At 38.8% G+C, this 16,204-nt stretch overlaps 1 protein-coding gene across 5 annotated transcripts in view; it reads left to right on the top strand.

Annotated features, from left to right (window-relative positions):
* mus201 (rad2 superfamily protein mus201) overlaps positions 1-14,521 on the top strand; it is a 111,605-nt gene extending 97,084 nt beyond the window's left edge. For all 5 annotated transcript variants that reach the window (XM_067151280.2, XM_068228615.1, XM_067151281.2 and 2 more), the window contains 2 exons: positions 1,207-1,394; positions 11,732-14,521. In XM_067151280.2, coding sequence (XP_067007381.2) covers positions 1,207-1,394; positions 11,732-12,277 — 734 coding nt within the window. In that variant the 3' untranslated portion in view covers positions 12,278-14,521. The remainder of the gene's footprint in view (positions 1-1,206; positions 1,395-11,731) is intronic.
* The last annotated feature ends 1,683 nt before the right edge of the window (positions 14,522-16,204 follow it).

Genomic DNA, 16,204 nt, shown 5'->3' with positions numbered 1-16,204 from the left:
GAGTAACAATTGAGAGCACCATACAGGTGTCCGAGCATTTATGGAGTAATGGATTCCGATATGTGCTCACAGCCAACTTTAATCAAGATGCACTAGAACGGCACTTTGATACACTACACTCAGTAAGTTGTGACGACCACCCTTCAACAATAGATTTTCTGAATTTACACAAGTTGCAGTCTATTTATATCTCAACCAAACTTGCCCTGTCATCGGGTAGTAATTGTGAGCTCAAATTTGAACTGACATTGACATCATTCGTCAATCAAATGAGAACACTGGCTAAGAAGACAGAAGAGACAAATAAGGCTGTAGTAAAGAATGCACAAAATAAAATAAGACAAGCACTAGATTTCGCTGAGAACATAGATGACCTATTACCGGACTGGGAGAGCAGTTTAGGTCTAATTAACAGTGATAGCCGCAGTCTTGCAAAGGACTGTTTGATTCATTATCTAGAGGATATATAGTGCGCAATGTATCCAAGGTCACAAAAGTGTCAGCCTGCTTCACGGAAAGCCTACAGAAGAAATACTTGCCGCAGCCCTCACGTTTATTAGGGACTATAGCAATAAATACAGCACTGACAGCACTTTCCTCAACCATCCTTCAAGAGCAGTTTATAATGTGTTGGTGCAAGTTGAAAGTGTAGTGGAACAAAAACTTTCCTGTGAACATAGTCTATGGAGCGATATATTTTACTAGTATTTGGACAGTTTGCACAGTATCACTATTAATTCGAAAGAATGAGGATGCTGCGATGACAATGTTGTGGACATTAACCCTAAACTTGTGTTTACATTATATGAAATGTCGATTTTATTTTGTAACAAGACAGATGAGAAAGGAACTTAAATCTTCTAAGACTACAAAGTATACCCGGAAGCTATCTAAACTATCTGACAACTGACTTCTGGAATAGTAAGCAAAGGCATAATATTTTGCATGCAATAATTGTCTTTTATTCGTGTGCTGACTATTAAGCTCTAGCTCAAATACTGCTGGGAGAGCGGCCTAGTGGAGGAACCGATGAACTAGGGGAGTGATCACATTTCTTCCTTCTATTCGCTATGGTACTACTGTATAGCAGTTGTTTTAAAATAAATTCATGTAGTTCTGTTTCTACTGATGTATTAGAGTTGTGATTTTGTGAGCCATTCATATTTATTCAATGTGACTGTTAATAAGAGTTCTTTCTTATTTCAGGCTTTCCCAGTGGTGCAGTTATTGAAGCATATTTACATCCAAAAGTAGACGATTCAAAGGAAAAATTTTCTTGGAGTAATCCAGATTTGACAGCTCTTAGAAAATATGCTATGGAAAAATTTGGATGGGCCCAAAGTAAAACTGATTCAATATTATTACCTGTCATGAAGAAACTTAATGAAAAAAACGTATGTATTATTTGAACTCTGATATTGACATGAATAGCTGATCATATTCATATTACTGTATTTGCTTGCATATAACTCTCACTTTTTTGACAAAAAGTAACTGTGAACATTTTCGGTATGTGGTATATGCAGGGGATTTCTGTGCAAAAGATTGTATTCCTGAAAAAATGTAAAATTTGCATTAGGCTATTGAAACAAGACAACTGGGCACACTTACCCTATTCATTGTCATTGCCTTCAGTCTCTAAGCATTGTCGCCATAAGACCTATCTGCATCGGTGCGACGTAAAGCCACTAGCATCTCTCAGTCTCCAAGCTATTCTCACCTGCATCATTCTGGTCACCATCCCATGTAGCATCATCCTGACTTCTGTCCAAAGCATTTGCGATGCCAGTCTTCAAGAAACTGTTCACAATAACGTCTGTCGACACCATGACCCAGGCCCGCATAACCCAATCATACAAGATTTTAACTGACGGCCTCTTTATTTTGCATGCTGGCATCAGGTCATGCTTCCCTCCTGCCATACATTCGGCATACGATTTACTTACGTTGTACTTGAAGGGCTTGTTGATGGAAACATGTAAGGGCTGTAGACAATGTGTGAGTCCACCGGAAATTAGGACATCTGTTTTCATTTCCTTAAGAAGTTTCTTCGTGTCATCCAACAAGTGTCTGCGGAAACTGTTCCACACTAGCATTGCTGGGCATCAAAGCAGTGCCCCTGTCCTGGACAAGAGCTCCGTTTGTCCGTCCATCCATCCTGAACCTGTACGTGAATGCCTTTGGGAAACTTTGCTTTAGGCCCTGTTTTTCTTTTGAAAATAATGTACGATGGCAATTTTCTTCAGTATGTGGTTATTGCTAGCATGACAGTGGTATGCTGTTTTGCACACCCAGTTGTACGTACAAGCCTGTTAGATTCTCCCTTCTTGTTGGTGGTGGTGTTGCATGGCATGTCGAAGTTTACAATAATTATTATTAAACTAATGTTGTATTGTCCACCTTTTTCAATACTGTATTATGCAGTATTATTGAATTGCATTACTAAACTAGGAACTAGTTTTGGCCTTGGCTGGCCATTTTCAGCCTTAATGTAATACATGTAATAACTAAACAAATGTAAAATCACACAATTGATATGAAAACTAATGTACAAACACACAAATTAACATTAAATCTGGGATGAACTAAGTGTAAAATCTGAAAAATAAATTAGGCTCTAAATTCTTAGCATATGGAGTATGCTCATCATCCAGACTCTTTCTTGTATTGATATTCATAGAATTGTTAGTCCCATCACTGCTAATCATTACAATTTCAATTGCAATACGGGAACTGGTAAATGTTGATTTTGTAGTCAGATCATCAATCATCAAATCTACCTGAATGGTATTAGTAGTGTGTCAGCTGGTGGTTATTTACAGTGTATGCAAAATGTCCACAGTAACAAGGAAATGCACTTTTTACTTTTCCATAATGTCTGTCTGTATGTGTGTATGTATGTATGTACACACATCACAAGAAAACGGCTGAAGAGAACTTAATGAAAATCGGGGAATGAGCCACTACAATCTAGGCTATAAATCATTTTATTCACGCTGTGTGGTAGTTTAGGGAAAGGCCTAAAATTTAATTCTCAAATATTTATGTTATGAGTGGTCCTATTGATAAATACTACATAACTCAAGTTATATAGAATTAAATTTCCAATCATTTATGTCTTATAAATTTTTACCGTCCCGGCTATGATAACAAAGATATTCATGAATTTGTATTTTTGTTACGAAGTCCATGTCAACGCTTAACCACGAGAAAATAGGTGAACATAATTTAATGAAAATTATATAGAGTCAGGGAATAAGAAACTACAGTCTAAGCTATAAATAATTTTATTCACCATGGATGAAATCGTGGTTTAGGGGAAGGCACATAAAATTTAATTTTTAAATACCTATGTTATTGGTCCTATCGAAAAGTACTACATAACAAAAATTGTAGAGAATACAATTTCCGATCATTTATGTTTTATTCAGTTTTACCGTACAGACTATGATAAGAGTGGTACTTCAGAGCCGAAAGAAAACTAAATGTGAAGGCCTATAATATCAAAAGCTCATAAAATTGATCAACAATATTATATTGACCCTTTTTGTTGTGATAATCTGTCTCTTATGCTGCCACTCATCTCTGATAGATGGGATTACTGTTGCATACCGAGTACAACAGCCGGTCTGAATATTGGCGGGAAATAGATGGGGATTTAGATAACTTTCTTCTTTAGTATGCCATTCTGGTTCATACATTTTCTGATAGTGCTGGTAGGTAACACACTGATTCATCATAGTATTTCAGTTATTCGATCCCTACTCTGCTTGGAATGATCAGTGTCCACACTTAAAAGAATAATTGCAGAGGCTCCCTTATGACCTGGTCTAGAATTACAATTTTGACCTATTCCAAATCATAGCACCACAGTTCACTAAATAACTCAAAATTTAACCCTGAAAAGAGCCGTTTCTTAAGAAAAGATTCTTCCCCTTCACTTTTATTAAATTCTACTATCATTTTATTCCGAATTAGCAACAAAGAGGGGGATTTTCCTCTAGCTTGGAGGAAGAATTTGCCTCCAAGTCGAATAGTTTTTTTCCCCATCAGTGTAGTAAATTTCTTTTTTTTTTCTTTTTTTACAATTTGTTTTACGTTGCACCGACACAGGTAGGTCTTATGGCGGGTGGGATAGGAAAGGGCTAGGAGTGGGAAGGAAGCAGCTGTGGCCTTAATTAAGGTACAGCCCCAGCATTTGCCTGGTGTGAAAATGCTAAACCATCTTCAGGATTGTCGACAGTGGGGTTCGAACCCACTGTCTCCCGGATGCAAGCTGACATCTGCGCGGCCCTAACCGCACGGCCAACTCGCCCAGTCCAGATGAGTAAAAGGGCATAGTGTTTGCCGTGGGACTCTACACTGTTCCACCCCCCTCCCAGAATTAAAGAATGTTCACGACTGTGTGTGGCCTAGTCATTCCAGCTCTGGAACTTTGGACTGTTAGATTGGCAGCGTAGTACTGTTCGTTAAAATTGAGAAAATGTGTGGTTTTTCATTTAATCGATATTTCATATGATAGCATAGCTTTTAATCACGACATTCCTACCGGTGTCATTGTAATAACCTATGTTGATAGTTGTGGACAGTGAGTGTCTACCATTATAATGAAAACTCCCCAGAATGATTGTGACTGATGGTAGGCAAGAGGGCCGACCATTATAATGAAAATTTCCTAACCCAGTCTTCACATAAGAAAAGACAGTTGCTGACTTCACTGTCGGATTTCTAGGGTAACGTTAAGAGCTATGCAATTTAATAGAATCCTACTCACAACATGTACACCACCTAACCTAGAATTCTGTATACGAAATAGAATTCCATAGCAAAGCCTGGATACATCAGCCAGTCATAAATAAAATATTATATAATAAGAAGTTATTCAGCCTTAAAGTCTTTAAAACAAAAAAATTATAAATTGGAAATTGAAGAACTATTACATGTAATCCACCAGTCAGTACTCTTTATTACATATTCATTACGTGTACATGTTTTACTCTAGTAAGGATTTCTTCAGTGCATTGGATTCTACCGATCACATTTTTAATACACAGTTCAAAAAAATTAGGAGAACATGTTTTGTAACACCTGGTATGTGAACATTAAAATGGTAGATGGGGTTCCAATGGTCATACAGCATACCTTGAGACCTTAGCTACTCAGGTTATGTCAAATCGAAGTTATACTCCATCTGTAGGCGTAGCCGTGCATTAAACTGTCAAGTGACCCCCTCAAAACAAAGTGAATAGCGATGCATCCATGTGTCATTGTGAGGTATACAGACTACTGCGGTTATTTGAGCACGTTGTACATAATAAACCAGCACATCCCACGAGACACCTTAACGAGGTTCAAGTCGCAAGGGCCATCACTTTGATCCAGGAAGGATGGACTTTTTGTCATGTTGCTGTGGATCTCAATGCCTCTCCATCAGTTATTCAACACTTGGGAATCGCTACAATAAGACAGGCCAGTCCACAAGGAGGGTCAGACAAGGTCATGGACGCATGAGAACCCCACAGGATGACTGATATCTGACCATCTGTGCGTTGCAGCGTCGTTCAGCAACTGCCAGAGAACTGCAAAACAAGATCTCAGGAGGCTCACTGGAGTCCGGTGTCTGACCAGACAGTGAGGAACATGTTAAAAGAAGTGTCCTTATGACCCAGACAACCTATTTGAGTGCCCCGTTTAACACAGCAACATCGCGCAGCTCGCCTTCTGTTTGCCCATACCCACGTCAACTGGCAACTTCGCCAATGGAGACCTGTATCTTAGAGGTGAAGCTTCCACCGTGTACAGAATTATTTAGTTTATATTCTGGGTTGAACCGTGTTGTATTATGTACAGTTTGCTGACGTTTCAAATACATTGCATTGATGGCCATATGGATCTTGTTGTCGTCCAGGATAATCTTACCACTGCGAAGCATCGAGCAGATACTGCTACAGCATGTGTTGGTTGCTGCATACAGTGTTGGAGCTGAATTCGTACTCATGCACGACAATGCCAGGGCTCATGTAGCGCGCATCACCAGCGTTGTCTTGCAAGAACTGGATTTTCAAGAGAGTTCGATGCACAACAGGGCTATGATTTTGATTAAATCCGTGAGTAAAAACTGTCGAGTGGAAAACTTAAATGTGGGTGAACATGTAAATACAGTATCTGTGGAATAGTAATTGATTTAATTTATACAGTATCTGTGGGATAGTAATTGATTTAATTTAGTCAGTATCTCTCTGTGTGGTCGTTTCATTACCAGGAACAGTATCCTGACAGGCAGCACCCAGCTGCTACGACATTCTGCCGTGTTGAAAGACGCCTAAGGACAACTGGCGTGATTTCCAACCGGCCACCAGTCCGCGATAGGCCCCTTACATCAGGTGAAACAGAAGAGGCCATTCTGGAGGCAGCTCATAATAATCCACACATCAGTACAAGGGCGATTGCACAACAGGTGCACACCAGCCAGCCGTCCATTTGGCGAATCCTGCATGAACATAAATTTCACCCGTACCATCTTGAGCTACACCAAGACCTCCGTGGGCAGGATTTCAAAGCTTGAATGGAGTTCTGTTGGTGGCTATTAGGCAGGCTGGACAATGATGCAGCATACATATCGCATATCTTGTTCTCGGATGAATCACGCTTCCACAATAATGGGAACGTCAATCACCACAACATGCACTATTGTAGTCTGGACAATCCTCACTGGATGCGACAGGCGGCCCATCAAGTACGATGGGGAGTGAATATTTGGTGTGGAATCTTGAGGGATCGCCTGATTGGACCTTATTTCTTTGAGGACCATTGGACGGGCCCACGCTACCTGCACTTTCTGCGTCAGGAACTCCCACTGCTGCTGGAGGATGTGCCCTTGCACGATCATTTGACGATGTGGATGCAACAGGATGGAGCCCATTCATAGCCATCTGAACGAGGAACTGCCAGGGAAATTGATAAGACAAGGAGGCCCTGTTTCTTGGCCCGCCAGATCACCAGATTTAGACTTCTTCTTTGGGACATTTGAAGCACTAAAAGCACCGGAAATCCCCGACCAGTTCCGGCATCTCATCATGGATGCCTGCCGAGCAATTACACCTGCAGTGCTTCAGAGCGCAAGACGATCTATTGGATACCGAGCCCGAATGTGCATGAGCATTTGCTGCGATAAAACATTGTCAGGGCAGTTCTGTTCCTATTATTTCCGGTCTGTATGTGTCCAGCCTGCTAACTAATCAGCCCTTCCTAGAAGGCCACAAACTCATTCATTCACACACAGTTTGCATGAAAGCAGGTATTGAACTTACATTGTGTGCGATACGTATTAAAAAAAACTTTCATAAATTTGTAATCTTCGCCCCGGACTCAAACCTCCCACTTGACATGCAAGCCCGCTCCGCCATGCCTTTAACAACTACACTACGGTTCCGTACGGCACACTGGGCAGCTTATAGCAAGTACAATATTAGGTTTACTGAGGTCACAATATCAATTTAGTGTTTCGCCCGCATGTCAGGTTCATCTATATAATCTGTACATTGCTCAGAATTTGAAAAGAATGGTATTTCTGTATCTGTCATGTCCATAGTAACAAGGAAATGCACTTTTTACTTTTCCGGAATTTCTGTCTGTCTGTCTGTATGTATGTACACGCATTCCTACTGGCGTTATTGTAATGTATGTTCATTTCAGTTGGGAAAACCACTAAGACAGTCTTTCTGAGGATTTAAAAAGGCAGGTGGAGAGTGAGTTCCTACCATTATAATGAAAACGTCCCAACCTGATTGTGACTGATGGTATGCAAGCGGGTCTACCATTACAGTGAGAATTCCCTAACTCAGTCTTTATATGAGAAAAGATGTTTGGTGACTTCCCCGTTGCGTTTCTAGGGTAACGTTAAGAGCTATGCAATTTTATACAATCCTGCTCACAACATGCACGCAACCTAACCTAGAATTCTGTATACAATGTAGAATTCCGTAGCGAAGCACGGGTACATCAGCTAGCATGATCTAAACGGCACACGCATGTTTTCCATTTAATACAAGTTTAACATTACGGCATCCTATCATGGTAGAGGTGGTAAATAGTAAGATATCCGGTTGTGTTGTCTGAGCATACCGGCAGATGCTTTCAGGACGGAATGAATATTGTGGGTTGCATAAAACTACATTGGAAGGGGCGACTGAATCATGCTGTATAAGTGGAGTTTCCATGGCATGATCATGTTTTACAGCCATGTAAAACTGCAAGCTTGTTTACTTGCTTATTATTGTAGTTTTCCTATTTCATTTTTTTTTTCCTTTCTTTTAATTTCAACAATGAGTTCACTTTTGGAGTTATTCAAGCATGACCTCTGGTTCAAAACTTGTTGGTGTGTCACAGAGTGTTATGTGTTATTGGTGCTACTTTACGGTGATGAAGTATGGACACTGAAGGTGTCTTCAGTGAACTGACTGCAGGCCTTTTAAATGTGGATGTATAGCAAAATGTAAGATCTATGAGTAGACTATGCCACCAACAAGGAAGTAGTACTACAGTAGAACCTCGATAATTCAAAATCGGTTAATTCAAAATCCCGCCTAATTCGAAGAAGCTCTCATTCCCGTAAACATGAGATACAGTTTTGCTTGTTATTTCAATTGTTTAATTCGAAATACGGATAATTCGTAATTCGAAGTACAATGTCGGCACCATTACCGAAATTCAGACTTTTAATTCGAAACTGCCATTACATTTTAAAACAATAGTATGTTACAGAGTAATTTCAACTCAAAATTTATCCGCTCTGCGTCATAATAGAACGCACGTTCCGGAACATGGAGGGGTAGCTTTCCGCACTTACACTCACTTCGGTGGGTCTACAGTGCGCTTCATGATTGCTAAGTTGAATGAATAATACCAATATAATGGTCCGTTATTGGACATTTATGGAAAATTTATAATGTCCAATAACGGACCATTATATTGGTATTATAAATTTACTCATTCGGGAAAAATATTTTAGGTTCCCTATGGGAATCAACGTCTACATCAAGTTGAATGAAATCGGAATTCTTTTGTATTCGACCTTTTAAGGAACACCGTAATATCACGCAACAGGCAGTGTGCGGGAAAACAGAATCCGCGAATGCTGGCGATGCCGACAGTTGACGAAAAAACGTGGCTCATATAATAAATTCGTAGGCATCGAACAATATTGTCATTGCCGGTGAAACTGCATTGCTTTATTGTAATGCGAGTCCAAACGGTCTTGTGGTTTTAAAGGAGAAATTGCCAGCCGGGAAATCGTACAAGTGTGAGGGATGGGGGTCATAGTAGTGCGTTGCAATGCATATGGAAGCGAGATACTTTATCCCCTCGTCATAGGAAAGTTCGATAAGCCACAATGTTTTAAGGGCGTCGGGCACTTTCCATGCCAGTACAAAGCATCTATAATGAAAATGCAAACAGTAAAGAAATCCAAAAAATAATGCATTTGCACAGGGGAACCGGCATAATTTATCCTCGTCTTTGAATTGTGCGATTTTTTTTCCTTTCATTGCGTGAGGTTATGTTTGTCAGTGATTTATCCAAGTGCATTATTTGAACAATGTAAATGCACCTTGTTGGGTACATTTCGGAAATAGTTTTTTCCATGGCATTTGAAAGGTTTAAACTGTGAATCGAGGTGATTGCATATATTAATGGGTCTTGGAATACTTTGTGACGCGGCAAGTGTTTACATTTCTGAAGTACCGGTACGAGAGAAGTGCCATGGCGGGAAATCGTACAAGGATAGAGTCCTAGGAAAGTTCGATTTTAAGGGCATTGGGTACTTTCTGTGTAAATACAAGGTATCTAAAATGCATACAGTATAGTAATCCAATGAATAAAGCACTTGCACATGGGAGCCAGCATAGATTTCTCCTCGTCTTTGAAGCGTGCTTTTTTTTTTTTTTTTCCTTTCTTTCGTTGCGTGAGGTTATGTTTACCAGTGAGATATCCGAGTTCATTATTTGAATGCTGTAAATGCACCTTCTTGGATACATTTTGGAAACAGTTCTTTTTTCATGGCATTTGAAAGGTATAAACTGTGAATCAAGGTTAACTGCATGCAGTAACGGGCCTTAGAATATTTTGTACGCGGCAAGGGTGCTAGAAAATCATGCAATATCTTAACTCTCACAAAATACAGGAAAACTGCCTATTTCAATCACATGTTCCAAGATGACAAATAAATTTGGATACAACAGATCATAGAAGGCAAGGTAGAACAGAAACGTGGATTTGGCCAGAAGAGTTTATCCTGGGTGTGGAATCTCGAACAATGGTTGAACATCCACAATATGGCAAATGTGATTCAGGGGAGCGGGAATTAATTATGCCATAATGATTGCAAAACTTCTGTGTGGAGAGAGCTCCAGAAGAACAACAACTTTTTCAGGATGGACATTGTTTACAATTTGATTCAATCAACCCTCATTGATTTGTACTTACGGCTATCACCCAGGTAGCAGATTCGCTATCAGTTGCTTACCTACTCTTTTCTTAAATGAATTTGTCCTCATGAATTCCAGTTTTACCTTAACATGATGATCTTTCCTATCTTTGAAAGCTCCACTCATGCCTATTTTTCTACTAATGTCATTCCACGTCATCTCTGCACCAACAGCTCAGAACATATCACTTAGTTGAGTAGTTTGTCTCCTTACTCCCAAGTTTCCCCAGAACAAATCGTGCTGCTTTCATTTGGATCTTTTCCAGTTCACGAATAGAGTAATCTTGGTGTGAGGCCCATATACTGGAACCATACTCTAATTGGAGTCTTACCAGACTTATATGCTCTCTTTTACATCCTTGCTACAACCCCTAAATATAGTTTTAACTACCCATGAAGAGATCTGTAACTGTTTATGAACTTATAGACAGGATACTGTATAGGCTTTTGGGCTTATGCCGTGTCAAGAAAATAAGGTGAAATTCTTCACGTGATCTTGTTAATGCTTCTTGTACTACAATTGCCTAAGTTGTATTTTCTAGAAATTTAGCCATCCGTTCGACCACTCCTTTGTCTAGTCCATTAGCCCTCATTTTCATCAATATTCTCCCATGATCTGTCCTATCAAAAGTCTTGGATAGGAGGTCAGTAACGATACAGTCCATTTGACATCCTGAATCTCAAATACCTGCTATATCTTGCTGGAATCCTACAAGTTGAGCCTCACTGATTGAAGGCTTGCAAAGTGTGTTTTTTAAAAAGATTTAAAGTTTGTGGTGTTTATGTCAGTTGGCTGAAAAGCTTATCTCAGATATATTTGGGGTCCTGAAGCAATCTGGGCTTGTTTTGAGGTTTAAGGGTAGTTAACCTCCCTGATATGTGAAAATTTCAACTTTGAACTCACTGGGATTTCAACCTTGGCTGCCTGGGTGGAAAGCCAGCAGCTAAGGTGAAGCACCTAATGTACATGGGGCTTGCTCTATTTCACTAGACCATCCAGCTGATTTATGGTAGAGAAATAATAATAATAATATTACTTGGTTCTAGAATTCATATTTTGTCCTTGTATTCTCTATCAGATTCATCTAATACAGAATCAAAAAATAGCTTTACTAACTAAAGTACTATAGCCAGTTATGTTCCAGAGCTGCAGTAAATGCTTACTACTGAAATAACTCAACAAATGTTGTATAATCATTTACATTTATTTTCATCGGGCTTATAATTTATTTATTTTTCTTCTTTCAGAGCCAACAGACTTTGGATTCTTTTATTCGAAGTAAACCAAAACTGCCACTACCTGAAGGAAGAGTTAGTAAACGAGTACAGAATGCAATCCATCATATGGACAGAGAAAGTAACTCAAACTCAGACAGTGATACCCCTGAACCTAAAATCAAGAAAGTGAGCAGAGGAGGCAGGGGAAGGGTTGAGGTCAGAGAGCCAAGCAGAGGAAATGGAGTAAGAACTGCGATGGTAGAGATGAGTAGAAGAGGTAGAGGTAGAGGAAGAGGAGTGGTTAGAGAAACCAGCAGAAGAGGTCCAGGAAGAGGAAGGAATGTGATAGGACTTGCACGTAGTGGACTAAATTATGAACCTCCAGAAGAGATCACCCCTCAAACAGAATTTATTTTGCAGAGAGAGAAGGATAAATTAAATACACTGAAAAACAAACTAAAAGCTATTGAAGTATTTCGCAAGTCTAAATATGGGCTCGACAAAACTAGGCGAGATAAGATAGTTAGGAAAGAATTAGCAGCCCCTGATCTCTCTGAAAGTAGTGATAGTGATTAATGGTTTATATCTGGATTTCAAAAAATTACTAAATAAACTTATGTATCAACTTGGGAGGTCATAGACTTGTAAAAATATTTAAGGAAGGAACTTGAAGCCAAAGAGATTGTGAAGCTGAAAATTTCTAGCAGAGTGATACAATGTAATGAGGAAAAGACAAATGAAAAATATAAACTTGCCTGGTAGAAACACAGTTAATATATAACTTCAATTGTTTCACAGTTTTTAGGCGATTATTAATTGGTAGAAAAGAGGAGAATTGGATTTGTTTCTTTCCTTGCAAGTCACTGCTTTCTTTATATTGTATTATTCTTGCTTCACATGACCATTCTATTTGAGTATTTGTAAACTGTAATATACCTACAAGTATTAATTATTTTTCAATGAATTACTCTCCTTCAGTGATAATTCAAACAAAATATATAATTAGACCGAGAATTGATTTACCAAATACCTCTATTTTATTGTATTGATTCATGTTTTATATATTTCCATGTTAAAATGATTACTGTATATAAATATTTTATAGGAAAACCTTTGTGTTACTGTTTACTGTGTTTTATGTTTTACATGAGAAGTGCCAAGAATTTCTGTTCCTTAAGAGATTGCATGAAATTCAGCCATGTGTTGAAGAGAGTAGTTTGCTGCCAGTGGAAGTTATTGTATATTCTAATTTTATTCCTACGATTTTAGGATATATTTTTCAGGATTTTAATTTCCTCTCGTATCTCTCTCATTGGAGAAATATTAAACATCCTTCTTCTCTTCTGGACTCCCGTTTGAAGATTCCAAATACACAAATACCATTGTAAGTCATAGATAGATAGGAACAAGAAAAGGAACACGTAATGGCAGGTCATTGTGAGAAGAGGGAGCAACAGAAAGAGGAAACAAGGCAAAACGTGAAGATACAATTGGATGATGGCAATGCAACGTGACAGGGACTCCACAAGATACTGGAAGCATAGGAAGTCTTGCTGGCCATGACCAGTGCACAGTCTCCCATAATGTGCAGAGATTGTTCAGAGCAGGGTCAACAGCACACACACCACATTTCTCTCAACATAATCTTAGATGTATTCAATAGGATTTAGGTTAGGTGACCTTGGAAACCAGACAAGCATCCTCATGTCAATGTAAAGTTCATCGACCACAATTCAAGAGCAACTGGACGGTGTGACTGTACTGTATGAACAGGTCTCCTGAAGTGTGCTGGAAGTGAACAAACGGATGGACATGATTTGACAGCATGTTCCTATATTGTTTGTCAGAGGGACATCAGATGTAACAGGGGTCCCATTCATCCTACATGAACAGTCTCCATACACCGATACAACCACCTGAACTGTACCTTGCTGACTGGTAAATAGTACCCCTGCCATTGGTGTATACAAACTGATACCACGAAATATCTGTCGAGGCGATCTTTTTCTATGCTTTGAGAGTTCAATGGGGGTGTTGCTGTGCCAAAGTCGTTCTTTGTCCTTGTGACGTGCAGCGAGCAGTGGTACCCAAGTAGGACGGTGGTTTCTGTACTTCATTGCGAGGAGGGGGCCCTGGATGGTATTGGCTTCTCACAGCATTGGATTCGTGAGCAATCTGTTGAACTGTGACCTGCCTATCCACTCTTACAATCCACGTCAGTTGATGGTGACCCGTCAGCACAGTAGCTGACCCTGGCAATGTTGGTTTTGCCCGAATCTACATACTCACAGTACACTCTGGACACAGTGGCCCATGGAAGGCCCATTGCCTGCACGACCCTTGGAGGTGGAATAGCCCATATCAAGAACCTTTATTTGCCATTGACCATATACGGTACAATGAAATAGGCTTTGTCAACTGATAATAATTTAGCACTTAATATTACTAAAGCAAAATGTACAAACACCTTTTATTAAAACTTAATACTAACATTATGCATTTCTAATAATTCAGAGGTATTATAAAATGGATTTTCTATTAACCAATCATACAATTTATTTTTAAAATTGCTTAAAGGAGTGGACCATGCAGAATGTGGTAATTTATTAAATAATTGTAAACAACTGATTTTATGTGAGTGAGCAGTTTTTGGTAGCCTATGAATTGGGATGTCAATGTCTGCTTTGCACTGAGTATCATGAAGGTGAATGTTTTCCCTAGTACTAAATTCATTTATGTTGTTTTTAACATATTATGTAAAAGAGACACAAATATACAAATTTATAATTGTCAGTATTTTAAGCCTAATGAAGAGAAGTCAACAATGGTCAACTGCACCAGCCCTACACATTGTGCGGACGACTTTTTTCTGTATTAGAATATTACCATATATGTAATAAGAATGCCCCCATAATAACAGCCCATAAGTAATGTGTGAGTGGAAGAGACCAATATATGCCATCCTTAGGTAGTCACTGCTAACTGAATCCCTCACTTTCCATATAAAATAGGTCATTCGTGATACTTTTTTTTTTTTTTTTTACAAACATGATTAGTGTGTGGGTTACCCAGTTTCAACTGGCATCAATATGAAAACCCAAAAGTTTGACTGACTTGCAATATCTTTGGATAAACCTAGTGTGAGAAATTGAGTTTTATCCTGATTGCACCACAGTCTAGTGGATGAAAACCAATGCATTGCAGTTGCAAGAGCTTCCTGCAACATCTAATGCAAACCTGAGATGCTCTGGTGTTTTGTAATTAACGTTGTATTGTCCGCATAGAATATGAGCATGAGCTGTGACATTTTGCGGTAAATCATTGATTGCCAGAATGAATAAAATGGACCAAGGACAGAGCCCTGTGGCACACCAGTTGTAACTTTCTTCAAAGTGAAATGCCTATTTTTAATAGAGACAAACTGGTGTCTGTTATTTAAATGTGACTTAATTATGTGTGGTGAGGGATACTCGATACCATACATCTCAAGCTTTGCAAGTAAAATTTTATAATAAATACAATCAAAAGCTTTACTTAGTTCACATAATACCAAAGAGATGACCTGCTTGTTTTCAGTCTGGTTAACGATTTCAAGAACAGCAATAGTAGTACATATATCTTGTCAAAACCCAAACTGACTGTCGGATAGGAGATTGTGAGTTTCAGAATAGTTGCTAAGTCGATTGTACAAAATTGATTCAAATATTTTAGAAATTATTGGAACAATTGAGACTGCATGATAGTTCCAAGGAAATTGTTTGTCCCCAATTTTAAATACTGGAATAACTTTAGAAATCGTAAGTAAATCAGGAAAAACTCCAAATTCGACAAACAATTATTAAAAGTAAAGGCTAGAGGTTCAGAAATCAAATGTATTGTTATTTTGATGATGTAATTAAATAACCAATAATAATCCATACTCTTAGAATTTGATAATTCTAAGCTAACTTTAATTACTTCATCAGGCGTGATTTCAACCCAGTGGAGAGTGTTTTGACAGGGGAGGTTGATTATGAAAAAAGCCATTTGCAAATATACCTGTTGCCTTAATTTGATCTCCAGTTTCTTTTCCAGAGTTTAAGAAGTAGTTATTTGGTTCTTCAGGATCGAGGAGTGTGTCTTGAATGCGAGTAAGTATGTTTTCTTGTACTTTAGAATCCCAAGCCACCTTGCATTTGTTGGGTGCATTCTCAATATATTTTTCATAAGCTTAAGTTTTGGCATGGATTAGTTTTCTTTTATATAACTTTTTACAATTAAGATAAGCTTTATACACACTATTCTGCTCGGTTCCTCCTTGGCAAGAGTTTTTATAAATTCTATACAGCAAAAGCATTCTTCCTTTATAGTCAGTCAGTATGCCTTTGCTGGCAGGACGTAGTGTTTACAGTGCACTATGTCTTCTGGTATGGGCTAGAGCAATATTGTTGCTTTCATTGATCTGTCTCAGCTTTATCCTTGGCTTTGACAAGAGGGAAGTGACTGAGGTATGAGTGATGCTAG

This window comes from Anabrus simplex, chromosome 7, assembly GCF_040414725.1.
Source record: "Anabrus simplex isolate iqAnaSimp1 chromosome 7, ASM4041472v1, whole genome shotgun sequence".
NCBI lineage: Eukaryota > Metazoa > Arthropoda > Insecta > Orthoptera > Tettigoniidae > Anabrus > Anabrus simplex.
The sequence above is the reverse complement of the archived record's forward strand: the minus strand, read 5'-3'. Positions and strand labels throughout refer to the sequence as shown.